Source organism: Crotalus tigris, unplaced genomic scaffold (genome assembly GCF_016545835.1).
Source record: "Crotalus tigris isolate CLP2741 ecotype Arizona unplaced genomic scaffold, ASM1654583v1 scf7180000024426.592134, whole genome shotgun sequence".
Taxonomy (NCBI): domain Eukaryota; kingdom Metazoa; phylum Chordata; class Lepidosauria; order Squamata; family Viperidae; genus Crotalus; species Crotalus tigris.
The window spans coordinates 1,255-28,592 of NW_024100593.1; the positions used below are offsets into that span (position 1 = coordinate 1,255).

Here is a 27,338-nt window from a genome sequence, read left to right on the forward strand (position 1 = left end):
GAGGGAGGGAGGAAGAAGAAAGGAGGGAAGGAGGGAGATAAAAAGGAGGAAGGAAGGAAGGAGGGAGGGAGGGAGGGAGGGAGAAAGGAAGAAAGGAGGAAGGAAGGGAGGGGGAGGGAGGGAGGGAGGATGGAAGGAAGGAGGGAGAAAGGAAGGAAGGAAGGAGGAAGGAAGGAAAGAGGAAGGAAGGAGGGAGAGGGAGAGAGAGAGAAGGAAGGAGGGAGGGAGGAAGGAAGGAAGGAAAGAGGGAGGGAGGAGGGAGGGAGAAAGGAAGGAAGGAAAGAAGAGGAAGGAAGGAGGGAGGGAGGGAGGAGGGAGGGAGGAAGGAGGGAGGGAGGAAGGAAGGAAGGAGGGAGGGAGGGAGGGAGAAAGGAAGGAAGGAAAGAAGGGAGGAATGAGGGAGGGAGAAAGAAAGGAAGGAAGGAAGGAAGGAAGGAAGGAAGGAAGGAAGGAAGGAAGGAAGGAAGGAAGGAAGGAAGGAAGGAAGGAAGGAAGTTGAAGCCCAGCTCAGGGCCTTATTGTGTACAATCGCAAGGTGTGTGTGTGTGTGTGTGTGTGTGTGTGTGTGTGTGTGTGTGTGTGTGTTGCATCAACAGACTGGCACCTGCCAACATGTAATCACAGACTGGAGTTTTAGGAATGTATTGAAAAGAATTATATAGCTGCCCATCTTAGCCCCGTCTCTGGGCGGCTTCCATGAAAGGGGGGGGGAGTCGGCTGTGGCCAGGAGTGACTGGATGCTGGGTTCCTGCTGGGAAGGACAGCCAGGGGGGTGGGGGAGAGACCCTAGAAGCCCACCTCCCACAAAGGGCTTTCCGTCCTGGTTACCAGCAGATGGCCTGGCCTTTGCAGAAGGGGAGGGGGCAACTCTCCCCTCCCTTGAGTGACCAAGACTCGGAAGAAGCGGAGGAATGCCTCTTTAGCCTATTGACCGGGATTTATTTGGAGAGCATTTCACATTTTGCAGGAGGAGCGTTGATCTCCCCCAACGTCCGGCGTGGCTACTAAGCGCGGTAGGCCTCCACTTCACAGACGGTCAAGTAGTCCACCCTGGGTAAGTGGACACTGACGTAGCGGCCTCGCTGCCCATTGCAGTAGATGGTGGTGATGGAGCCCGGGCTGGTGTTCAGGATAGTCCCGCAGCTGTGGGCCAAGAGAGGTCATGTTAGGAGAGCAGCCCTCCTGGCCCCCACCTACCGGTCCCCCTAAGCTCACCCTGAGAACACAGCCCCCCCAAATCTTCAAGGGCAGCCCCCTTTCAGTAGCAGTCCAGACCTCTCGTCCTCTGCTGCCTCTGGTGTTGTGCCTCCTCATGTTCTGATGAATTGGAAGGGAAGACCAATGGAAGGGATTCCCCGGGGTGTGGTTTCCTAAAAACATACTTTGATAGCTCCCTCGTGCAACAGTTTCTCTAAGTGAAATACCGTGATCGTGTCCACCTTTCTTTGTGAGGTCCTTGGTGCTCTCTGAGCTGGGTGGGTCTCTTAAAGGTGTTTCATGACCAAAGGAGGTCACATCATCAGGGAGGATCAGGCAACACCAGGCCCTGATGACGTTACCTAGTTGGGTCATGAAACAAGAAAACCACCAAGCTCAGAATCCCGCAGTTCTCCTCCTCCTCCCCCTCCCCCTCCCCCTCCTCCTCTCCACAAACCCCACTTCTGTTTAGCACTGATGATGTTACCTAGCTGGGTCATGAAACGTCTGCAAACAAAAAAGCAATCTCAGAAAACACCAAGAACCCCACAGCTTTTCTTCCTCCTGCTCCTCCTCTCTGCAAACCCCCTCCCTTCTAACACTGACGATGTGACCTAGTTGGGTCATGAAACCCCAAGCTGCAAATATTCTCTTCTGTTGCCACCTTTATTTGCCACTTCCCTCTGCTGGTTTATTTTTTTACATCGGAGTGTAGCTCAAAAGACTTCGGGGGCACCTTCCCCACATCAAGGGCCTCTTTCTGAGGTGCAGTGACCAGAATTTTGTACAAAATCCAAGCAGAGGCAGCAGAGGTGGCCTCCTATCAGGAGCTTAACCCAGTTCCGAAGGAGCCCGTTGTCTAGATTTCTAACAGAAACGATAGCAAAAACGAACAATCAGGTGGCATTCACACAGAACCCCCCCCCCAAAAAAAACCTAATTGAGACCAGAACTTGCTCGATTAAGGGCTGGCCTCCATGCCACTGTCAGGCTCTTCCCTGTCTCTTGGAGCAGCGGGGAGGGAGCTGACCTCCCAATCTCCACAGCAAGGGAGTCACCACACCTGGGTCCCCAGGCCAAAGTCAGCACCTCCTTCTCCACAGCACCCCAAAATCAGCCACACTGGCTGTGGGTTCTCGGCGTGGGAGGCCCCAAACCCCTGGAGGACCCCAGTTTGTTTGTTTATTTATTTATTTATTTATTTATGAGACTTATATACTGCTTTTAAGTGCAAGCACTCTCTAAGCGGTGTACACCAGTAAGCAATGTATATATATATATTTACATTGCCCCCAACAATCTGGGTCCTCATTTTACCTACCCCGGAAGGATGGAAGGCTGAGTCAACCTTGAGCCGGTGAGATTTGAACCGCTGACCTGCTGAACACAGTCAGCTAAAGTGGCCTGCAGTACTGCAGTTTTAACTGCTGCGCCACCTCGGCTCAGTTGGGGATGCATTAAGGACTCCAGTCAACTTACCGAGGGTTGGACCTGCCGTGGTCCTTCAGAGAGTCTCCTAAATGGACCTCAGCTCTATACAGTCTTTCGCCACAGCAGTCCACGCGGTTTTTCACTATCACCACGGAGATTTTATGAGACTCTCCCAGGTCCACGTACCACCAGGGGTTTTTCTCCTTCTTGGTGTGGGTGCAGGATTTGTTGTACCAGTCCCCGTTGCAGTTCCCGTCCACGGCTTTGTCTGCTGAGCCAACGATGTCATGCTGGTGTATGGACGACTGCTGGGCCAGCTTCCCCCAGGCCAGGTTTCTTCCCTTTACACCTGCGGGGGGGGGGGAGAAGGGGGGGAGGAGAAGAAGAAGCAAAGGTGCAAAGTCCCCAGGGCCCCCTTTTTGTGGGGACTGGGGGGGGGAGTTTTGAAGGTGGAGAAAGGGGTGGAGAGAAGTGAGCAGAGTGCAATGCTCCGTGTCTTTGCTATTGGGGGAGGAACCCCCCCCCTTGGCCCTCTTTTTCCTCCTTCTCCAAATTGTCCTGAGAAGAACTGGACATCCTCACCATAGATTCAATGCGGCCTCAACTGAGTAGCCATTTAGCAGGTTTTTAATAAGAATAAAGTTGGAAGGGACCTTGGAGGACATCTAGTCCAACCCCCTGCTCAGGCAGAAAACCCTATACCATTTTGGACAAATGGCTGTCCAATCTCTTCTTAAAAACTTCCAGTGTTGGAGCATTCACCGCTTCTGGAGGCAGGTTGTTCCACTGGTTAATTGTCCTCACTGTCAGGAAGTTTCTCCTTAGTTCTAGGTTGCTTCTCTCCTTGATTAGTTTCCACCCATTGCTTCTTGTCCTGCCTTTGGGCGCTTTGGAAAATAGCTTGACTCCCTCTTCTTTGGGGCAACCCCTAAGATACTGGAAGACTGCTATCATGTCCCCCCTTGTCCTTCTCTTCGTTAAACTAGACATACCCAATTCTAGCAACCGTTCCTTATACGTTTTACCCTCCAGTCCCCTAATCATCTTTGTCGGTGAGATTTATCCCTGGGTATAAATACATACGTGATGGATATGGGAGATTGCACCACTGGAGACCCCGTGGGTCTCTGATTGGGCACACTGAGGAGAGCAAATATCCAGTTGGCCCAGCAGAGTCGGCAATTACACCATCCCCCACGCCAGCTTACAGTCTACAGCAGTTCGGCTGTTCAATTCTGACCAGCTCCAGCCTTCCAGCCTTCCGAGGTCGTGAGGACCCAGATTGCTGGAGACAATATATTGACCCTATAAACCGCTTAGATGGGGGCTGTAAAGCCCTGTGAAGTGGGATATAAGTCTACGTGTTCTTGCTAAATGCTATTGGTATTGATCTCCCCAGTTCTAACCCTAAATGTTGCATGGTAGGTGTTTGTGGAATAGAAAAATATAGAAGGTGCATCATAGAACGTAGAACCATAGAGCTGGAAGGGACCTCTGCTCAAAGTAGGAGACCTTATACGAGGGGTAGGCAACCTTGGCTCTTTTATGACTTGTGGTCTTCAACTCCCAGAATTCCTCAGCCAGCATGGGGGAACTATGCCCCCCTCATGACTAGTGGACTTCAACTCCCAGAATTCCTGATCCAGCATGGCTGAGATTGGAAACCTCTCCCTTTCCCCTCAGCATGGCCGGCTCATGAATTCTGGGAGTTGAAGTCCACCAGTCATAAAAGAGCCCAGGTTGGCTACCTCTGGTCTAGGAGGCTCACCGCTTAGAGCAGGAGGACTTAGGATAGGGGTAGGCAACCTTGGCTCTTTTATGACTTGTGGACTTCAACTCCCAGAATTCCTGAGCCAGCATGGGGGAACTATGGTCCCCTCATGACCGGTGGACTTCAATTCCCAGAATTCCTCAGCCAGCATGGCTCAGCTTGGAAACCTCTCCCTTTCCCCTCAGCATGGCTGGCTGTGGAATTCTGGGAGTTGAAGTCCACATGCCTTAAAATGGTCAAGGTTGAGAAACACTGGATTAGAATAACGGAAGGGACCTTGGAGGTCATCTAGGTTCTGAGGAGGTCTCTCAAGGATCCTGTGGCACTTTCTGGCTGTTCTTCCTGTCAAGCCACCGGGCACGGTCCCAAATATGTTGGAGGCTGCTGAATGTCCGTGGCGATTCTCCCTCCTCCAGGTCAGGGTTGTCCCAAAGGTGCTTTTGGAAAAGGCAAGTAGACTTTCTGTTTTGCCTTGGAGAAGTTGCGCTTCCCATCCAAAATTCTCCTTCAGCTCAGTTGGATGAGAAGCAAAATGTCTTCCAGGAAGAGCAGAAAGTCCACTTGCCTTTTGAAAAAGCACCTGATAGCTCAGAGGAGACTGGGAGGGGGGGGCTAAGGAGGCTTTGGAATGGCCAGGATTACAACGATATCTCTGTGCACGCCACGCATGCAGGTCCTCTGGTGGTTCTTACCGGTGGGCAAGGGTCTGCACCTCTGAGCTGCTGCAGGGCCTGCCAAGAGGGTCACGGCCAGCAGACATCCCCAGACGAGGCGAGCGATCATCCTGCAAGCAAGGAAGGGAGAGGTCAGGAAAGACGTGGCAGTGCCACGTAGGAACAATGGGCAGCTGGCTTCCCCAATCAGGCCTGGCCTTGGACCCAAAGGGAGGCTGGAGATAGTAATAATAATAATAATAATAATAATAATAATAATAATAATAATAATACCTTGACGTGGTTGTGGGGCTTGTGTACTCTGAGGAAGATGAGAGCTATGCCAGAGGTTCAACCATACTGGACAGGTCTCATCAGAGGAGTCAGACAAAGAGTGTCTCTCCCATAAAAAATATGGTGAGACGTAAATTTCAGAATGCCATACCGGCTCGGACGTCGCCCGGGTTAACAAGGTCCGCGCTAGATATTGGAGTTCCTGGATATCTGGTGAAAAATGGGTTACAGGACTCAGGACTGTTGGCTGAGCAACCAGGGCCAGCAGCTGCAGAACTACTGGAAGAAAAGGTGTTTACCCGTCGCAGATACACAGTGATGGAAAACAAAGAAATAATGATCTGTTACTACAGATCAAGTCCAACAAGACGAGGATATCTAAAACGAATGCACCAATTCTGGAAAGAACAACATCCAGAATCAGAAATAACAGAACAGAGACTAGCAGATCAACGCCGATTTATAACACGAAATAAAGTATTTACAGAAACAGAATTAGACGAACTGCAAAGGTTTACCCAGGGCAAAGAAATCAAAGCCTTACAAGAAGTAATTCAGAATGTAGAGGCAAACCAGGGGAGTTGGCAGTGAAGGAATCCAGCAGAGATATACAACTGTTCTCATTTGGAAACCAGGCACCTCTTCCTCAGGAAGAACAAAACCCTCTAACTAAAGAAATAAAAGAATTGAAACAAAGAATAACTGAGCATCTAGAACAGCACAAAAACAACAGAATAAGGCTGCCTGCATTGAAGCTTGTTCCAAAGAAACAGCTAGCACAAGCATTAAAAGATGCAAATACTGCAATAGCAAGTATAAGCACCAATTCACTGCAAGAAACAAACCAACTAATGTACAGCACAGCTGCAGTTATAACAGAATACCTGGGATGCAAAATCAACAAAAAAGAAAAACAAACAAACAGTGCACCAGAAAAATGGAAGGTTAGACTAGAAAATAAGATCAGCAAGTTAAGATCACATGCAAGCAAGCTAGAACAGATGAAAGAAAAGAAGCTGAAGAACAAGAAGACCAAAGAATACCTAATCAAGAAATACCACTTAGAAACAAGGAAGATCAAGGAAGCACTGGAAATAATAAAGCAACAAATAACAGCTATAGCCAGGAAAATCAGTAGATATGAAGCTCGAATTGCAAACTATAGGCAGAACCTCCAATTTCAATCCAATCAGAAACGTTTCTACCAATCCATCAATGGAGAAACTGCAAGGAATCAGTCAGTACCTGACAAGGAAGAAACAGTGCAATTCTGGAAGCAGATATGGGATAACCCAAAGAAATACAACAAGGATGCAGCTTGGTTAAAAGAGGTGGATGCAAATAAAACAGAAGTTGAAATGAAAGAACTAGTAATAACAACAAAAATGGTAGAAAAAAGAGCAAAGAAAATCAAAAATTGGTCAGCACCAGGTGAAGATGAACTGCATGGGTTTTGGTTGAAACATCTAACTGTTATACACCCACTCATTGCCAAGCAATTCAACAATATACTACAAGGAGGAGAAATTGAAAAGTGGCTAACAACTGGGAAAACCTACCTAATAATGAAAAATCCAGCAAAAGGGGCAACACCAGGTAACTACAGGCCAATTACCTGCTTACCAACAACTTTCAAATTACTAACTGGTGTGGTAGCTGATGCAGTACAACAGCATCTAGTTGAAAACAATCTCTTTCCACCTGAGCAGAAAGGAAACCGCCCCAATAGCAGAGGAACAAAAGATCAACTCCTAATAGACAAAATGATCTTGGAAAACTGCAAGAGAAGGAAGACCAACCTGAATGTGGCATGGATTGACTACAAAAAGGCATTTGACTCTCTGCCACATGACTGGATAATCAAGTGCCTAGAAATAACAGGAGTCAGTAGAAACATCAGAAAATTTGTGCAAAGATCGATGGCACAATGGAAGACACAGTTGCAGATCAATGGTGAGAAGCTGGGAGAGGTTAATATCAAGAGAGGAATATTTCAAGGAGATTCATTATCACCATTACTATTTGTTATTGCACTGTTTCCTCTGTCAACAATACTGAATAACTCAGGACATGGTTATCAAACATCAAAAACATCTGCTAGACTATCCCACCTCCTTTATATGGATGATCTGAAGCTGTATGGAAAAACATCATCTGAAATAGAATCGCTGCTCAACACTGTCCGTATATATAGCCAAGATATTGTAATGGAGTTTGGCTTGGACAAATGTGCCACACTTACTATCAAACAAGGAAAAATAGTGAAAACTGAAGGAATCAAGATGCCCCACGAAAATAACATTAAGAGTCTGGATGAGGAAGAATACTACAAATACTTGGGTATCCTTCAAGCTGACAACATCAAGCACACTGAAGTCAAGAAAAGATTAGAGGTGAATACATCAAGAGAGTGAAGAAGATCTTAAAATCCAAACTCAATGGAGGAAATACCATAAAGGCAATCAACACCTGGGCAATCCCAGTCATTAGGTACACAGCTGGAATAGTGGACTGGACTCAAGCAGAACTAAAAGCAATGGATAGGCAGACCAGAAAAATAATGACAATGAATCACGCCCTTCATCCACGCAGTGACATTGATAGACTTTATCTACCAAGGCAAATAGGTGGGCGTGGAATGCTACAAGTACATCAGATGGTTGAAGAAGAAAAAATGGCTTTGGAAGAATATCTGAAGAACAATGATGAAGATGCACTGAAATTAGTATATCAGGAAGGCTTACTAACTACTGGAGAGACCAAACTGGCCTACAAGAAAGACCAAATGAAGAACAGAATAGAGGCATGGGAAGACAAAGCACTACATGGCCAATACATGAAAAAAATAGCTGGGAAAGCAGATAATAATAAAACCTGGCAATGGCTAAGAGCAGGAAAATTGAAGAAAGAGACCGAGGGACTAATTCTGGCTGCACAAGACCAAGCCTTAAGGACAAATGCATACAAAGTCAAAATTGAGAAGACAGCAACAGACAGTAAGTGCCGCCTATGCAAAGAAGCTGAAGAAACAGTGGACCACTTGGTAAGCTGTTGCAAGAAGATTGCACAGACTGATTACAAGCAGCGGCATGACAAAGTAGCAACAATGGTGCATTGGAAGATCTGCAAAAAATATCATTTGCCTGTAAGCAAAAACTGGTGGGATCATAAAATAGAGAAAGTCATAGAAAATGATAAAATTAAACTGCTCTGGGACTTCAGAATTCAAACAGACAAGCACCTGCAACATAACACCCCAGACTTAACAATTGTCGATAAGAAAGACAAAAAAGTCTGGATAGTGGACGTGGCAGTGCCTGGAGACAGCAGAATAGAAGAGAAAGAACTGGAGAAGATAACAAAATACAAAGACCTACAAATAGAAATAGAAAGACTGTGGCAAAAGCAAGCAAGGGTAGTACCAATAGTCATAGGCTCCTTGGGCGCAATCCCAAAACAACTGGAGCACCACTTGAACACCATTGGCATTGACAAATTTGCTATTAGTCAATTGCAAAAGGCGGCCTTATTAGGAACTGCTTCCATCCTGCGACGATACCTGTAATACCATCAAACATCCACATCTGCCTATCCCAGGTCCTGGGTAAGGACTCGATAGGTAGACAAAATGCCAAATCCAGTCTGAACATCTGGCTGACTGTGCGATGATCGATAATAATAGTAATAATAAAAGAGACCGAGGGACTAATTCTGACTGCACAAGACCAAGCCTTAAGGACAAATGCATATAAAGTCAAAATTGAGAAGACAGCAACAGACAGTAAGTGCCGCCTATGCAAAGAAGCTTAAGAAACAGTGGACCACCTGGTAAACTGTTGAAAGAAGATTGCACAGACTGACTACAAGCAGCAGCATGAGAAAGTAGCAACAATGGTGCATTGGAAGATCTGCAAAAAATATCATTTGCCTGTAAGCAAAAACTGGTGGGATCATAAAATAGAGAAAGTCATAGAAAATGATAAAATTAAACTGCTCTGGGACTTCAGAATTCAAACAGACAAGCACCTGCAACATAACACCCCAGACTTAACAATTGTCGATAAGAAAGACAAAAAAGTCTGGATAGTGGACGTGGCAGTGCCTGGAGACAGCAGAATAGACGAGAAAGAACTGGAGAAGATAACAAAATACAAAGACCTACAAATAGAAATAGAAAGACTGTGGCAAAAGCAAGCAAGGTTAGTACCAATAGTCATAGGCTCCTTGGGTGCAATCCCAAAACAACTGGAGCACCACTTGAACACCATCATCGGCATTGACAAATTCGCTATTAGTCAATTGCAAAAGGCGGCCTTACTAGGAACTGCTTCCATCCTGCAACAATATCTGTAATAACATCAAACATCCACATCTGCCTATCCCAGGTCCTGGGTAAGGACTCGATAGGTAGACAAAATGCCAAATCCAGTCTGAACCTCTGGCTGACTGTGCGATGATCCATAATAATAATAATAATAATAATAATAATAATAATAATAATAATAATAATGTTGGAAGGGACCTTGGAGGTCATCGAGTCCAACCCCCTGCTCAGGCAGGAAACCTTACACCATTTCGGACAAATGGCTGTCCAGTCTCTTCTTACAAACTTCCAGGGTTGGAGCATTCACTGCTTCTGGAGGCAGGCAGTTCCACTGGTTAATTGTTCTCACGGTCAGGAAGTTTCTCCTTAGTTCATTAGTTTCCCTCTGTTGCTTCTTTTTTTTTATTAAAAAGTTTTTTTATTAATAAAACAGTTAAAACAAAAAAGGACATAACGTGTCATTCCAGTATATATAATCCTAACAATTTGTTCCTCGTCATACTTATAATTCCTAATCTCTATATATACATATTTCAAGGTCCCGCCATTCTCCCAGAGGACCACCAAGAGCATTCCTGAAATGGATCCTCTGACTTTTTCCTCACCTGGCCTCGCCGAATCCCATTGAAAAAACCAAGGTGGGTTTACTGCCGTCTCTTTCTCATCTGCCCACTTTCTCAGGCCAGGCCATAATTCCCACCCCGCCCTTTTTCAGCCGGTCACTCGGTGGCTGGTTTTTCCTTCTTTCCCCACCACTCACCTTCTTTGGCGATGTCCAAAGGTCTGGATGTTCCTTCCTGGAGGGTGAGCAACCACAGCTTCTTTCCACCTGACAGGTGCTTCAGCTGAGCCCTGGACCTCCCTCTGGCCAGCCCTGGTTTTATCCCCTTCCTCCTGGGGAGGTCCAAGCCAATCAGGGGGGGGGGCCACAGCAAGAGTTGGCCAGGTCCCAACTCAGGTGGAGCTTCAGGTCTAGCTTTGCCACAAGATCGATCACCAAATACGGTCTCCTCTCCTCTGTTTCCACCACCGTGGCCCGTCCTAAAGTGGTGTTGACTCTGCTGCTATGGATGAAATGACACTCGGTTTTGGAGCAGGAAACGCTGCGTTCCCGCCCAGCTCACAAGCCCACAAGAAGCATTAAAATCAGTGAGTGGGCACTAATCAGTTCTAGATCTGAATCTGTCCCCAAATGGGAGGCATAACTTTGGTAAGATTTGAAATGCTCCATTGATTTCCCCCCCCCCTCTCTCTCATACACAGAGAGAGAGAGAGAGAGAGAGAGAGAGAGAGACGCACATAGAGAGAAAAAACACACAAACACGCACAGAGAGAGAGAGAGAGAGAAAGAGAGAGAGAGAGAGAAAAACACGCACATAAAGAGAGAGAGAAAAACACACACAAACACACACACACAGAGAAACACACACATAAAGAGAGAGAAAAAACACACACAAACAGAGAGAGAGAGAGAAATACGCACATAAAGAGAGACAAAAAAACACACACAAACACAGAGAGAGAAAGAGAGAGAAATACGCATATAAAGAGAGAGAAAAAAACACACACAAACACACACAGAGAGAGAGAGAGAGAGAGAGAGAGAGAGAGAAACACACACATAAAGAGAGAGAAAAAAACATACACAAACACAGAGAGAGAGAGAGAGAAAGAGAGATTGGATTTTACAAGACCTCTGCATATTATGCATAGAATAGGGCCATCCTTTCACTGGGGCTATTTGCTTAGTGCTAAAAAAAAAAATAGATCAAAAGCAAAGTCGACTTTTCAAAAATCTCGGATGCATCAGCTGAACCAGGGGTCTCCAAAGCCCCAGACTTGACAACTTTAAGAGTCGTAGACTTCAACTCTCAGAGTTCCCCAGCCATGCAAAATCACTGGACAAAGCAATTATGCTGGGGAGAGTTCGTGGTGAAAGGAAAGGAGTTTGCCAAGGAAGTCGGTGGGGCTGGACATCATCCAAGCTGACCCCGGACAGAGCATAGAAAGACTCAAAGAAGTGGCTTGGAGAATTGAGAAAAATGTCTAGTATCCCCAATCTTACAAGGGTTGGAATAGGGAGGAAACAGACAACGCAGACGACATTTGTTGGAACCAAGCCCCGCCAGGCAAAGATCGCTAGAAGAAATGGCTCAAAGAGATAGGACGAGTTCATTTAGAGACTTGCGACAAATGTTGCAAGCAATGCAAGAGATAATGTGCAAAAATCATGAAGATTTAAAAAAAAGAAATAGGAGAAGTAAGAAATGATACAGGGGAACTTAAGGACAAAATCAGTTCAATGGATGGGAAATTGGAATCTTTCCATCAGCAGATGATGAAAAATGAAGAAAAATAGTTGGAAATGGAGGAAAGGATGGATAGAGAAGAGCAGAGAGTAAATGAAATGAACGAAAGACTAGTTCAGGCTAACAAAGAACTAGAATCTACAGTGATTTCCCTGGAACTTGATAAAGCCGCTCACTACCTACGGTTTCAAAATGTATGTGAGATGAAAGGTGAACACCTTCCAGTAATAATGGCAGATATACTAGCCAGGGCCTTGGGGTTCAGCAGAGAAGAGATGGCTATAGAATACATACAAACTATGAGACCTATAGAATACATACAAACTATGCAAGACAGCACAACCTTCCCAGAGAAGTACATGTTAAATTTATTAAAAAATCCATTAGAGATGAAATACTATTCCGGGCTAGACATGATGCTCTGGAGTACCGAGGTAGACAATTGATTGTTCTCAAACAAGTACCAAAAAGAGTGAGAGATTTGAGAAGACCCTACCAACAAATAACTCTCAAATTGACGAGAAAAAAATATCAACTTTAGATGGTTGACCCCGGAAGGTTCCGTCTAGATTCAGTGGATAAAGCAGAGGAATTTTATAGGAAAAACTTTGGTGGTGAGGAACATTTAGTTGAAAGAGAGGCAAGACAGGAAGGAGAAATAGCAGCCCAGGCCGTTGAAGGAAAGGAAATGCACCTTAAAGGAAAGCGGGTTGAGATTAGAGAGGATATAAACAATGGGAAAAACGAAGGGAAACAAGATGAGGATAGACCTAAAGCAATTAAAGAGGCCAGACCAACAAGATGGATAGTGGAAAAAGGAAAGGATCTACAACCTCAAGAGTCTAGAGTAGGCGGACAATAATAACTAGATCTAAACATAGATAAGGAGGGAAAAAAGGTGTTGAATCCATATCCATTAATGTTAATGGCTTCAACTCTCCAATAAAAAGGAAAAAGCTCTTAAATAAATTCAACAAGATGAACTTAGATATAATTATGCTACAAGAAGTCCATTATAAAACAACAATATCAATATTTATTAAACTGCCCTAAGTTGGGGAACATGTTTGTGGCACTTTCACAGTACAAGAAAGGAGGAGTTGTAGCATATATTAAACAGGAAATTTTGGCAAAGCAAATTTATAAAGACAAAGGCAGAATTTTAATTGTGGAAATAATTTTGAATAAAATGAAAATTCTTCTTGTGGGAATCTATGCCCCGAATGAGGGACAGAAACAATTTTACAAAAAAACTACACAACATTATTACTCAATTGGAATATGATAACATATGTATAAGGGGAGACTATAACGCAATCATGGATAGACATCTAGATTATAAATGTGGAAAGAATAGAAAAAGAACTAGAGGCACAATACCTGATACATTCCTAAAAATGGCTGATGAGCTTAATATCAGGATATATGGAGAGAGAGGAATCTAGGAAAAAACAGTTTACATTCTACTCTGGACGCCATCAATCATGGTCCAGAATTGATATGTTGTGGATGTCAGCAGACTTAAATTTAGAGGTAGAGGACATTGTAATCGATACAAACTCCTGGGCTGACCATAATCCAATTAGAATTAGATGGAAAGGGCAAAAAAGAATGAGGAGATGGACCTTGAAAAGGGCAATCCTAAAACATAAGGAATTTAAACTGAAATTGGAAGAACAAATGGGCCTGTTTTTCAAGACAAATAAAAAGGAAGATACGAACTGCCAAAACTTATGGGATACAGCCAAAGCGTATATGAGAAGCGCTGCAATTTCCTATATGGCCAGGGAAAACAAAATTAAAACACAACGACTAAGACACTTAGAAGAAGAATTAAGTAGAGTTCAGGAAGATTTGCAAAAGGAACCACAAAGACGTGAGTTGAAACAGCAAATAGATCTAATTAAACATAAGATGAACATTATTGGGAAGGAAGAACTAGGACAGCAGATAAAACGTACTAAACAGAAATTTTTTGAAAACGCCAATAAACCGGGGAGATGGCTGGCCTATAAAATTAAAAAACACAATAACGAACAGAGGATTACTAAACTTTGCAACACAGAAGGTAATATAATGTATCAGAACGAAGGAAATTGTACAGTATTTGCAAACAGCTGACCGACCGAAAGTTCCAAAAGAATTTAAAACTTTGTTGAACAAAGAGATAACATCTTTGGAACTTTCTGAAGCAATTAAGAAACAAAAAAAATGTCCTTTTTTGTTTTAACTATTTTATTAATAAAAAACTTTTTAAAAAAGGACTCAAAGAAGGAGCACAAGATGGGAAGAGGGGGAGAGACCACAAGTCAGACTCTCGACTGAAGGGGTAACATCACCATCATCTAAATGCCTTGGTAAGGCCACACCTGGAATCCTGCATCCAGTTTTGGTCACCACGATGTAAAAAAGAGGTTGAGACTCTAGAAAGAGTACAGAGAAGAGCAACAAAGATGATTAGGGGACTGGAGGCTAAAACATATAAGGAACGGTGGCTGGAATTGGGTATGTCTAGTTTAATGAAGAGAAGGACAAGGGGGGACAGGATAGCCGTGTTCCAATATCTCAGGGGTTGCCCCAAAGAAGAGGGAGTCAAGCTATTCTCCAAATGCCTGAAGGCAGGACAAGAAGCAACGGATGGAAACTCATCAAGGAGAGAAGCAACCTGGAACTAAGGAGAAACTTCCTGACAGTGAGAACAATTAACCAGTGGAACTACCTGCCTCCAATAGTTGTGAATGCTCCAATACTGGAAGTTTTTAAGAAGAGACCGGAGAGCCATTTGTCTGAAATGGTATAGGGTTTCCTGCCTGAGCAGGGGGTTGGACTAGATGACCTCCAAGGTCCTTCCAGCTGAATTGAATAGTCTGATGAAGAGAAGCATGAGGGGGGACATGATAGCAGTCTTCCAGTATCTCAGGGGCTGCCCCAAAGAAGAGGGAGTCAAGCCATTCTCCAAAGCGTCTGAAGGCAGGACAAGAAGCAACGGATGGAAACTAACCAAAGAGAGAAGCAACTTAGAACTAAGGAGGAATTATCCTGACAGTGGGGACAATTAACCAGTGGAACAACCTGCCTCCAGAAGCGGTGTAAGCTGTGAATAATAGCAATGGGCAAATTTCTGTCCAGCTTTGAAAGGTCCTAATGCGAATAGAAGAAAAAACTGCAAACAGAAATCAATCTATTAGGTTTGACAACAAGTTTTTGGCTCCAGCCACTTATTCGGAATATACCTGCGATGAATTCAGTTGCTTCCACTCCTACGTAATCAACTCAGAAGCGCAGTTCAGGCTGCGAAATTGCCAGACTTCCTCGTTAGAAGTATTTAATGAATGCGGGGTTTTGGAGCACGTTCATGTTCATAATGTCCCTAAGTGAAATAATTAACTCATGAGACTGATAAAAATGCAGGAAGAAATAAAAACCTTTCCAGTGTAACAGATGGGCAAGATTCTCTAGCTGTAATGTTCAAAGATTATTACATATTTGTGCTTTTTGGTCCTGTGGGAAATTTGTAAGCCAAGAGCTGCGATTGAAGCAAGGGAGATGACTGGAAGACAGTAACTCTTTGCCACATTTCAGCTCACCAAAGATGAAAAAAGAGAAAAGTCTAGAACGAGAAAGAAAGATCTAGAAAGAATGCAGAGAGCAACAAAGATGATCAGGGGACTGGAGGCTAAAACATACAAGGAACGGCCGCTGGAATTGGGGATGTCCAGTTTAGTGAAGAGAAGGACGAGGGTGGACAGGATAGCAGTGTTCCAGTATCTCAGGGGCTGCCCCAAAGAAGAGGGAGTCAAGCTATTCTCCAACGCGCCTGAAGGCAGGACAAGAAGCAACGGATGGAAACTCATCAAGGGGAGAAGCAACCTGGAACTAAGGAGGACAGTGAGAACAATTGATCAGTGGAACTGCTTGCCACCAGAAGTTGTGGGTGCTCTGACACTGGAGGTTTTTAAGAAGAGACTGGACAGCCCTTTGTCTGAAATGGTACAGGGTTTCCTGCCTGAGCAGGGTTGGATTAGAAGATCTCCAAAGTCCCTTCCAAATTTGTTATTCTGTTAAAGCTGCAGCTCAAGAGTTCTGCTTTTCAAAAAAAAAAACTGTTGTAGATCATAAAAGGTGCTATCAGACTCCTCAGAATTCTCCTTTGAAATTCTGATTTGCCCCATGGTTTGGGGAGTCCTGCATATGGGCCAAAGGCTTTTTCTTCTCTCTCTTCTTCAGAGCTTCTGCGTAGTTCCGCACGGCGGCCTTGATCAGCCATTCACAAGTCACAGTGACCGGGAGCCTTGAAAGAGCTACTTCTGCCAGATCAGATGAAGATGATGAGATTTTAGGAAGGAAGGTCGGACACACACACACACACACACACACACACACACACACACACACACACACCAGTCCCTATTCCTACAATAGTTATCAGAGCAGCCAGGACATTTTAGAAGCGTTCCCAGATCTGTTTTCCTAAACTCATGAGTTCTGTAGACTTTTAGTTCCGGATCATTAATGCTCTTTCACCACTCCTGTCTCCAGCTCTTTTGTGGCTGTCTTGTAAACGTTGCCACGCCACAAAGAGGAGGGGCTGCTCTTAAATGAATTGTGTGAGTTGGAAGTGGTGCTAACAAACCATTATTGTTGTTGTTGTTGTTGTTGTTATGAATCATCGCACAGTCAGCCAGATGTTCAGACTGGATTTGGCATTTTGTCTACCTATCGAGTCCTTACCCAGGACCTGGGATAGGCAGATGTGGATGTTTGATGTTATTACAGATCTCGTCGCAGGATGGAAGCAGTTCCTAGTAAGGCCGCCTTTTGCAATTGACTAATAGCAAATTTGTCAATGCCAATGATGGTGTTCAAGTGGTGCTCCAGTTGTTTTGGGATTGCACCTAAGGAGCCTATGACTATTGGTACCACCCTTGCTTACCTTTGCCACAGTCTCTCTATTTCTATTTGTAGGTCTTTGTATTTTGTGATCTTCTCCAGTTCTTTCTCGTCTATTCTGCTGTCTCCAGGCACTGCCACATCCATCATCATCATCCATCATCATCATTATTATTATTATTATTTGCCAAAACAGACTAACATGCCTCTCTTACGATCTCACCAAAGAGGCAAAAATTCCTAACAGCCAAACGGAAGAAAGGAAAAAGGTTTCCATATTTTCAAAAATGAGGAAAGGAAGATTTAGAGGATGACTGTCCAAGTGATGATCTTCAAAGATATTCTGGGGGGGGGGGGAGACTTTGATTCCCGCAATGGACAAAGGGCTGCAAAAGTGGATGGAGTTAGCTGAGGTGGCTAAATTGACCGCTCTGACTGAAGAAAAGAACACAAACAATTTTGGAAACTGCATCTGTATTTTTGTGGTGCACAAAAAGGAAACTTTGGTTTTGGGTTTTATCGATGAGATAGGCTTGTTCTTATAGAAATGGCCAGTTTATATTACTGTGTAAAAGAAAAAAGCTGTGGCTGTAGGTATTACCTTATTCTACTGCACCAAAAAAGAGTCAGAAGTCACTGCTGTTCTTTTTGTTTCCCCTTTAACCTATATAGAATAGAATAGAATTAGGATAGGATAGGATAAGATAGGATAGGATAGGATGGGATGGGATGGGATGGGATGAGATGGGATGGGATAAAATAATAAAATACAGAATAGAATAGAATAGAATGGAATGGAATGGAATGGAATGGAACGGAACGGAACGGAACGGAACGGAATGGAATAATAAAATACAGAATAGAATAGAACAGAACAGAACAGAATGGGACGGACGGGATTGGATGGGATAGAATAATAAAATACAGAATAGAATAGAATAGAATAGAATGGAATGGAATAGAATGGAATGGAACGGAACGGAACGGAACGGAATGGAATAGGACGGGACGGGATAGAATAATAAAATACAGAATAGAATAGAACAGAACAGAACGGGACGGGACGGGATGGGATGGGATGGGATAGAATAATAAAATACAGAATAGAATAGAATGGGATGGGATGGGATAGAATAATAAAATACAGAATAGAATAGAATAGAATAGAATAGAATAGAATAGAATAGAATAGAATAGAATAGAATAGGATGGGATGGGATGGGATGGGATGGGATGGGATGGGATGGGATGGGATGGGATGGGATGGGATGGGATGGAATAAAAATACAGACTAGACTAGACTAGACTAGACTAGACTAGAATATAATAGACTAGAATAGAATAGGATGGGATGGGATGGAATAGAATAAAAATACAGAATAGAATAGAATAGAATAGAATAGAATAGAATAGAATAGAATAGAATAGAATAGAATAGAATAGAATAGAATAGAATAGAATACGATGGGATGGGATAGGATAGGATAGGATAGGATAGGATAGGATAGGATAGGATAGAAAGAGGAGGGGAGGGGAGGAGAGGAGAGGAGAAGAGAAGAGAAGAGAAGAGAAGAGAAGAAAAGAGAAGAAAAGAGAAGAATGGAAGGGACCTTGGAGGTCTACTAGTCCATCCTCTGCTCAAGCAGGAGACCCTATATCATTTCAGACCAACGGTTGCCCAGTCTCTTCTTAAAAACTTCCAATGTTGGAGCAGCCACAATTTCTGGTGGCCAGCCGTTCCACTATGGAAATGTGAGGATGACGGTTTGGTTCCTGCTGGCCCTTTCTGCTCAGAGAGCTGCTGGCACAAAGTGAGATTGTGCTCCGAAACTCTGGGAACATCTGGAGCATCTGGCAGAACGTAGACAACCAGTGATTGTGAGGCCGTAAGGCGGATTCTGAGATGGGGAGAAGAACACCCAGAACTAAGAACTTCTGCGCGGTTGAAGGAAGAGCGAGGCAGCGGAGGGAATAGACCCCGTTAGTCCTCTCAATAAAAATACCCAGAAAGAACATTGACTCATAAATTTAACAGCCTTTGCTGCCTTTACACAAATACTGCATTTATGGGAAATAAACGAGCTCCGTGGGAATCCCTCTGATTGGAAGGCAAATCGGGCACTGTGGCTGCTCTTTCATTCATGATCAGGGAAGACTCAGCTGTTGCTAGTGATGTGCGTGGCCTGGGAACCCTTCAGCTGGAGCACATGTCCATGATGCATGTATGAACGCATGTATGTGTGTGATGAGTGTGTTCTGCAACTCCCTTCCATTGGGTTCAGTTAAGGACCAATATATTTCACCAACACAGAAAACAGAATTACAGGTTAACTGAGTAGGGCAGGTCCTCAGAGATCTTTTAGTCCAAACCCCTGGTCAAGCAGGAGACCCACCATTTTAGACAAATGGCTGTCCAGTCTCTTCTTAAAAACTTCCAGTGTTGGAGCATTCACAGCTTCTGGAGGCAGGTTGTTCCACTGATTAATTGTTCTGACTGTCAGGAAGTTTCTCCTTAGTTCCAGGTTGCTTCTCTCCTTGATCAGTTTCCATCTGTTGCTTCTTGTCCTGCCTTCAGGCGCCTTGGAAAATAGCTTGACTCCCTCTTCTTTGGGGCAGCCCCTGAGATACTGGAAGACTGCTATCCTGTCCCCCCTGGTCCTTCTCTTCGCTAAACTAGATATGCCCAATTCCAGCCACCGTTCCTTATATGCTTTAGCCTCCAGTCCCCTGATCATCTCTGTTGCTCTTCTCTGTCCTCTTTCCAGAGTCTCAACATCTTTTTTACATCGTGGTGACCAAAACTGGATGTGGTGTTCCAAATGGGGTCTTACCAAGGCATCATAAAGTGGCATTAACACTTCACACATGACCTTGATACTCCTTGTTGACGTAGGCTAAGACTGTGGTGGCTTTTGGTATGAATCTCAAATGAGCAGATGCAAGTTAACATATTTATTTATTAAATTTTCATGCTGCCCGTCTCCCCTACGAGGTGACCCTGGGCGGTTTGAAATACAATTAAAATATGATGGGGTGCTCGTGAATGCCTTCGTAGCCACATGAGGAACATGTGAGTGATCTAAAGCAAGGTTCAGCTGGGTTCACACCTGCTGTCCAAAGAGCAAAGTCCATGTTTGGCATTATTAAGAGAAGAAAGGAAACAAAACACACAATACAGCAATGCCCTTGTATACATATGTGGTTAGCTCACCCCTGGAGAATAGTGTGCACTGGCCCACACACACAAAAACGTGTTTTGGTCAGCTGGGAAAGATCGAAAATCTGAGATCAAAACATTTAAGGGACTTACGCAGCTCTGCTACAGAGATCCGTCTTGTGGAGTTTGGAATGAAGGTAGGTAGACGTAGCAGCAATATGGCAAATAATATTTCTCCCTCTCTTACACAATCAGAATTCAGATTTCCTCATTAAAATATCTATCAGTACATGTGCATCACTCACCATGATACAAAATGATGTTGAAGCTCTAGAAAGCATGCAGAGAAGAGCGACAAAGATGATACAGGTCTGGAGCCAAGCTAGGTATGCCCAGTCTAGAGAAAAGAAGGACTAGGGATGATATGACAGCAGGATTCCAGTATCTGAGGGGCTGCCCCAAAGAAGAGGGAGTCAAGCTATTCTCCAAAGCACCTGAAGGCAGAACAAGAAGAAATGAGAAGGAAGGAAGGAAGGAAGGAAGGAAGGAAGGAAGGAAGGAAGGAAGGAAGGAAGGAAGGAAGGAAGGAAGGAAGGAAGGGCAACAGCAATAGCACTTAGACTTATCTACCGCTTCACAGTGCTTTACAACCCTCTCTAAGCAGTTTAGAGAGTCAGCATGTTGCCCCCAGCAATCTGGGTCCTCATTTACCGACCTCAGAAGGACGGAAGGCGGAGTCAACTTTGAACTGGTAAAAAATAAAAATCTAAAAACTCTAAACTTTAAAATCTAAAACCGTCTAAAACCTAAAATCATCTACGCAGGCCACTTGCCTGCCAGCCCTGTCTCAGACATAACACGGCTGGTCTGGTAGTCAGCTTTCCCTGTTGGGTGGCAGCCTTTATTCCTCATGTTGAACTAAACCAGTGGTTCTCCACCTGTGGGTCGGGACCCCATTTGGGGTCAAACGACCATTTCACGGGGGTCGCCAAACAACGCAGTCCGCCATTTTTCCCCCCTTTTCCTTAGCTGGGCTACTCCCTTTTATTCTATTGGCTTTTGAAAGCCAATAGAAGAGACTCTCTTGAATAGAATCTAATTCTATTGGCTTTCAAAAGCCAACAGGAATTGTCCAGGCTGTCTCTGCCCTGCTGAGCCCGCCAAAAGCCCCGTTCTGCAAATGGTGCTGCACCAGTTGAGTAGTCCTCGACTTACGACCGGTTGGGGGTCGCGGCATTAAAAAGGTTGACAACCACTGAACTAAACAGATCCACAATAGGTGGCCAACTTTTTCAACGGCCCGTGTGCTTGGTGTGCCGAACAGCCTGTTCCCCAAAAAGCAGCCACCCCAAAGAGGACCCGTGTTCAAAGCAGGGGACCCCCTGGCTATTGGTCAGAAACAGGGCCTAAGCCTAACTCCGCCAGCTGAGGAAGGACACCAGAAAGCGTTCCTTGAATCAGGAGTTTTATTAGAGAGCCATTTCCAGGCCAGCTTCTGGTCACCTTCTTGATGCTCTCTAGCAGCCCTTCTCCACTTGGGAGCCGTAGACCTCCAGCTCACAGAGAGTCAGGTACTCTGCCCGGCCAGGGATGACCACGGTCACGTAGCGCCCTCGTAGTCCACCGCAGCAGATAATGCTGAGGGAGCCGGCGCTGCCATTGGAGATGGTCCCACAGCTGCAGGGATAAAAACTCAATTTACTCAGGGTTTGCGTTATGACCCCAGGAGTCATAAAAGAGCTGAGGTTGCCTACACCTGTCCTAGGTCAACTAAGTAAGCTCCCAAATTCAGCGACTGCGACAGAAAGATCCCAACAGTGAATCCTTCTGTTCCCCCACCTGTCAGTCAGAACTGGAGAAGCTTCTTGGATGAGAAATGAAACTTTTTCAAGGGGGAAAAAAGACAGTCAAGTTGCCCTTTTGGAAAAGCCCCTTTGGGGAATCTCCTGGAGGAGTGACGACTGGCTGAAGAGTGGTCCTTGACGCACCATTCCCCTTCGATCTGACCTCTAGGAAAAGGGACTGCAACCCCCAGAATGCTGAGCCTGCAGGTGTAAGGGGGGGGGAATGCCAGGTTGAAGAAGCTCGGCCAGATAATGTCCATCGCTCAACCTTCCCTTCTAAGCTTTTTCTTGAAGATTCTTTGGGCTGGAAATAATTGGACAGATCCCAGGTGGTGGCTTGACCAAGGAGGGTTAAAAAAAAAGGCAAGATGGTGGCTCTGTTATGGAGCCCCGACCCTTTTTCACACCTCCCATACATGCCACACATGCAGAAAAAGGTTGGTATGTCATCCAGGCAGGGATGGCTGCCAGTTCTCCTTCCAGACACCCCCTGGGCTCCCCCTGGGCCCCATTGCGAAGAAAGCAGCTCTGCCCCCCACTTTGTCTTGGATGGAAGCTCCTTACATTGGATTGCACTTGCCGTGGCTGACCCCACACTCTCCCACGCGGATCTGGGCCCCCTTGAGCTGTCCGGAGCAGCACTCCTGGCGATTCTTCACCACCACGGCCGAGATGGCATAGAAGGCACCCAGATCCACACTCCACCAGGGCTCTTCCTCCGCCAGGGTATGGCTGCAGGAGCCATGGCGCCAGTCTCCATCGCGGTTGCCATCTACGGCACTACCTGCTCGGCTGTAGATGGTGCCCCACTGGGGGTACGTGGAGGACTGAGTGGCAGGCTGGCCCTTGGCCCAGTTCCTGGCTGGGGGGCAAAGGGAGACATGGTCTTAGCTGACCATCCATTCCTTAGACTGAGAATGGAGGAGGAGGAGGAGGAGGAGGAGGAGGAGGAGGAGGAGGAGGAGGAGGAGGAGGACGACAATGACTATGGGGTCCTGGGTGCTCTCTGAGCTGGTCAGTTTCCTTGCAGACGTTTCATGACCCAACTGGGTAACATCATCAGGGCTAGATGGAAGCAGAGTTGGTGAGGAGGGAGAGAAGGAGGGGGAGGGGGAGGAGGACTGTGGGGTCCTTGGTGCTCTCTGAGCTTGGCTCTTTTCTTGCAGACGTTTCATGACCCAACTAGGTAACATCAACAGTGTTAGAAGGTTTTGTAGAATGGAGAAGGAGGAGGACGACGACAACTATGGCATCCTTAGTGCTCTCTGAGCTTAGTAGTTTTCTTGCAGACATTTCATTACCCAACTAGGTAACATCATCAGTGCTAAGAGGGAGGAGGAGGAGGAGGAGGAGGAGGAGGAGGAGGAGGAGGAGGAGGAGGAGGAGGAGGAGGACAATAACTATGGGGTCCTTTATGCTCACTGAGCTGGGTGGTTTTCTTGCAGACGTTTCATTACCCAACTAGGTAACATCATCAGTGCTAGAAGGGAGGAGGAGGAGGAGGAGAGCCAGAAATCCCCTCTCAACTTCATGCCCCAACATTATTGACCTTTATTGACCCCATGGCAAAGAAGACCCTTCCCCTTCCCCTCTTAAGGTCTTGGATGGTTCCTGCCCCTCTTCCTCCAAGCTCTGATGCAAGACCTCCGGAGGGGGCTGCAGAGGAGAAGAAAGCGAGACCCCAGGGAAGGCGTTGGAGCAGAGGAAGAGCTTCCTAGAGAGGTCCTGGAGGAGGAGGAGGGGGAGGAGGAAGAAGAATAAGCCGACGCAAGAGGAGGAGGGATCCAGGATCCGCAAGTGAGGAGTCCACATTCCCAAGACCCAAAGGTGATGCAACCTGGCAGTGGCGTGGCAGGGATGGACCTTGGAAGAGCCCGTGGGAGCTACACTGGGGTGTCCTCTGGGCCCCCTGCAATTGGGTCAGCCTTCAATTCGCTGATGGCCTCTGTCTGGAGAAAGAGGGCAGGACCCATGGCAGGATGGCACTCCGATGGCCGCCCTACGACCTGGACGGAGGTGGGCGTGGCCTCGGGGGCACCTGTCCCAGGTGGGGATGGTGCACAATGTTAGCCCAACATAGGTGGAGGGCAGGAGGCTGGGGTGGGGGTGGGGGGAATCAGCGGAGGGGACAACCAGAACTGAGGCTTGGGGTAAGCAGAGACCGAAGGCTCTGGTGTCCCTTCTCCCTCCCAGCCAGAATAGATAGAAGGTACCTTGGAGGTCTTCTAGACCAACCCCCTGCTCAAGCGGAAGACCCTAAACCGTTTCAGACAAGTGGCTGTCCAGTCTTTTTTTTTTTTTAAAAAAAAAAATCTCCAGCGTTGGAGCAGCCACAACTTCTGGAGGCAGGTTGTTCCACTGATTAATTGCTCTACAGGAAAGTTCCAGGTTGCTTCTCTCCTTGACGAGTTTCCATCCATCTTTTCCTGCCTTCAGGTGCTTTGGAGAATGGGTTGACCCTGTCTTCTTTGGGGCAGCCCTTCCAGTGTTGGAATCCTGCTATCATGTCCCCCCTGGTCCTTCTCTGTGTTAGACTAGACATGTCTTCCCTCTCGTTAGGACCCTCCAAAGTTCTTCTGGCTCTTCCAAAAGAAGAAGGAGATGGTCTTCAAGCCAGGACGTTCCCCGCCCCAAGCCAGCTCCCTCCCGACTTTTGTGCCAGACTTCCCCACAACACAGCTTCCCCCTTCCCCCTTCATACCCCCTGGAGGAGGCACGCAGCTCGGGGTCCCCTTCAGCCCTTCCACCAGACCCACAGCCAGCAGCAAGCTCCAGAGCCTAGACATCCTCTGCACAGGGAGGGCGGAGAGCTGCCCGAAGCAGCCCAGGTGGGCCATGAAAGGGGAAGCACGTGGGGTGCTGGAGGGGGTCCAGAGGGCACTTTGCCCCAGACTTCTGGGTCCCAGACGACGCTTGGCTGGCTTCACCTTCAGGGATGGTGTTGATGTTATCCATCCAGTTGTGTCCAACACTTGGAGGAACTTCAACGCCCCGAGAGGGAGGCTCCTGCAGATCAGCTCAGAAGATGCAGGAGGACCTCTTGGGAGGTTTGGGACCAGGGTCCCCCCCACAGCCCTTGGATCTCTGTAGGCTCCCCCATCCTACAAGAATCTCCCCCCCATGGACGAGTCAGTGGGGAACAGCAGAAAGCCACTTCAGCTGACCTGAAGCCCTACAGCAATTTAGGGGATCATTTTTCAGCCTGGTGATGACTAGATCAGGGCTTTTCAACCAGTGGTACGGGTACCACCTGTGGTACATGGGCACCTGGCAGGTGGTATGCAACCATTCTAGAAAAGTGGTAGTGGGGGAGGGGAATGAGCTGAACTGATGGCAGCACCGCACAAGCCTGAGCGAGAGACGGCTGGAGCTGCAGGGCTGTCAGGGCTCAGCGGAAGCGCCAGGGTCAGTGCCGCTTTCCAGCTGATCAGCGTTTCTTTGGGACTATCTGGGCTCAGTGGAAGCGCCAGGATCAGCGCCAGGCTCCAGCTGGGGCTCTGTGCTGATCCTGGTGCTTCTGCTGAGCCCAGAAGAAGCGCCGATCAGCTGGAATGTTGCAGCCTCTCCAGGGTCTTGTGATTTACATTCAGATGCTTGGCAACGGATTCATATTTATGACGGTCAGTGTCCCAGGGTCATGTGGCCAAAACCTGCTGCAACCACCCAGCAGACGGGGGGAATAAAAACCAAACACCCCCCCCACCCCACCCTCGCTGCCAATCCTCAACAGAAATGCTCACAACAATGAAAACCTCGCACAGGAGGAAGAGCACTGCCGGGCGGGCAGGCAGGTGTCTTGCTCGGCTGTGGCTTGGGGGGCACTTTTTTCAGGGTCATTGTAACTTCAAACAGTCACTAAGCGAACTGTTGTAAGTTGAGGACTACCTGTACTTCATCAGATTTTTCCTTTTTTGGGGGGGGTCATCAAGTTTTTGACCCCTTGCTAAGCGACTGGTGGTACTCAGATGTTGCCATTTCCTAAAAGTGGTACAATGGGTGAAAAGGTTAAAAAGCCCTGGACTAGATGACCTCCAAGGTCCCTTCCAATTCTGTTATTCTGTTAATTACTATTTAGTGTTTGTTGCCTGTAAATTAAGGTACACATTTATCAAACCAACTGAACTATTCCACTGGTTAATTGTTCTCACTGTCAAGAAGTTTCTCCTTAGTTCCAGGTTGCTTCTCTCCTTGATGAGTTTCCATCCGTTGCTTCTTGTCCTGCCTTCAGATAGTTTTGGAGAATAGCTTGACTCCCTCTTCTTTGGGGCAGCCCCTGAGATATTGGAAGGCTGCTATCGTGTCTCCCCTCGTCCTTCATTAAACTAGACATCCCCAATTCCAGCAACCGTTTCTTGTAAGTTTTAGCCTCCAGATCCCTGATCATCTTTGTTGCTCTTCTCTGCACTGTTTCCAGAGTCTCAACATCTTTTTTACATCATGGTGACCAAAACTGGATGCAGGATTCCAGGTGTGGCCTTACCAAGGCATTAGATGATGGTGATGTTACCCCTTCAGTTGAGGACCAACTGACTCCGATCACGGGGGGGGGGGGAGTCTTCTCCAAATTAACACCTACCAAATGGCTAAACTATAACTCCCGTCTCCCCCAACCAGGCCACTGATGGGAGCTGCCAGGCAAGACCTCTGGAAGACCACAATGCCAGGCTCTGCCACAACAATGAGCTCCAGACAAGCTTCTGTCAGCCGGGGCAGCGATGCAGCTCAGCTCTCTGGAAGGTTGGGAGAGCGCCCGGTGGGCCAGGTGCCCAGAGGGCTGATCGTATCTTGCCAAGAGAAGACAAAGAGAGAACTTCATGGCCTCTGGTGCGCTTTCAAAGAAAGCATTGTCTGTGGCCAGGACAGGGGCAGAATTGACCTGCCATGGTGAGAAATAGTTTGCAGGGATTAAAAACAATGACAGGCAGTCCGCTGCCTTCCCCATCCTGATGATCTATGGCTCCCGTCTGCTCTCTTGGGTAACTTCTCCCAACAAGGCCCAAGCTGAAGCCACTTCTCTGCAGGGTTTAACTCCTTCTCCTGATTCGGGAGCGGCTCAGCCTGGACTTAACAAAGCCGGAAGGGGCACCTCGTATCCCTTCCTTGATCCCTTTGTGGAAGACGAAAAGATTGGCTATAGTTTTTCTATGCCCAGGTGAACTAAATCAGGCCTCATGGAAAAGGATTGAACCAAAGTCTGAGCTATGCTCAATTTTGCAGTTTGCAACTGTACTTTACTTAATACGATTTTGCTCAGCTTGCTTGTTTCAAATACATTTAGAACGTAAGGACTGGAACTGTAAGAAATAGGGAACGGAAAGTAGCTGAGGGATACGGGTTCCAATGTACACGGGTATGTGGAAAGTTATGTTCAGCAGAGGGTCAGCAGAAAGTATAAGATTGTTGACCATCTAGGACAGGGGTAGGCAACCTCGGCTCTTTTATAATAGTATAAAGTTGGAAGGGACCTT

The 27,338-nt window shown here is 46.4% G+C and overlaps 1 protein-coding gene across 1 annotated transcript; it reads right to left on the minus strand.

Moving 5' to 3' along the window:
- Positions 1-814: 814 nt before the first annotated feature.
- Positions 815-27,278, minus strand: LOC120302162. Its single transcript, XM_039330189.1, has 8 exons — positions 27,203-27,278; positions 22,435-22,732; positions 21,562-21,703; positions 20,332-20,356; positions 10,431-10,623; positions 5,092-5,183; positions 2,677-2,977; positions 815-1,143 (listed from the first exon to the last, which is right to left on the minus strand). The coding sequence occupies exons 1-8, from the start codon at positions 27,276-27,278 to the stop codon at positions 1,005-1,007; spliced, it is 1,266 nt and encodes a 421-aa protein (XP_039186123.1). The 3' UTR covers positions 815-1,004.
- Between the last annotated feature and the right edge of the window lie 60 nt (positions 27,279-27,338).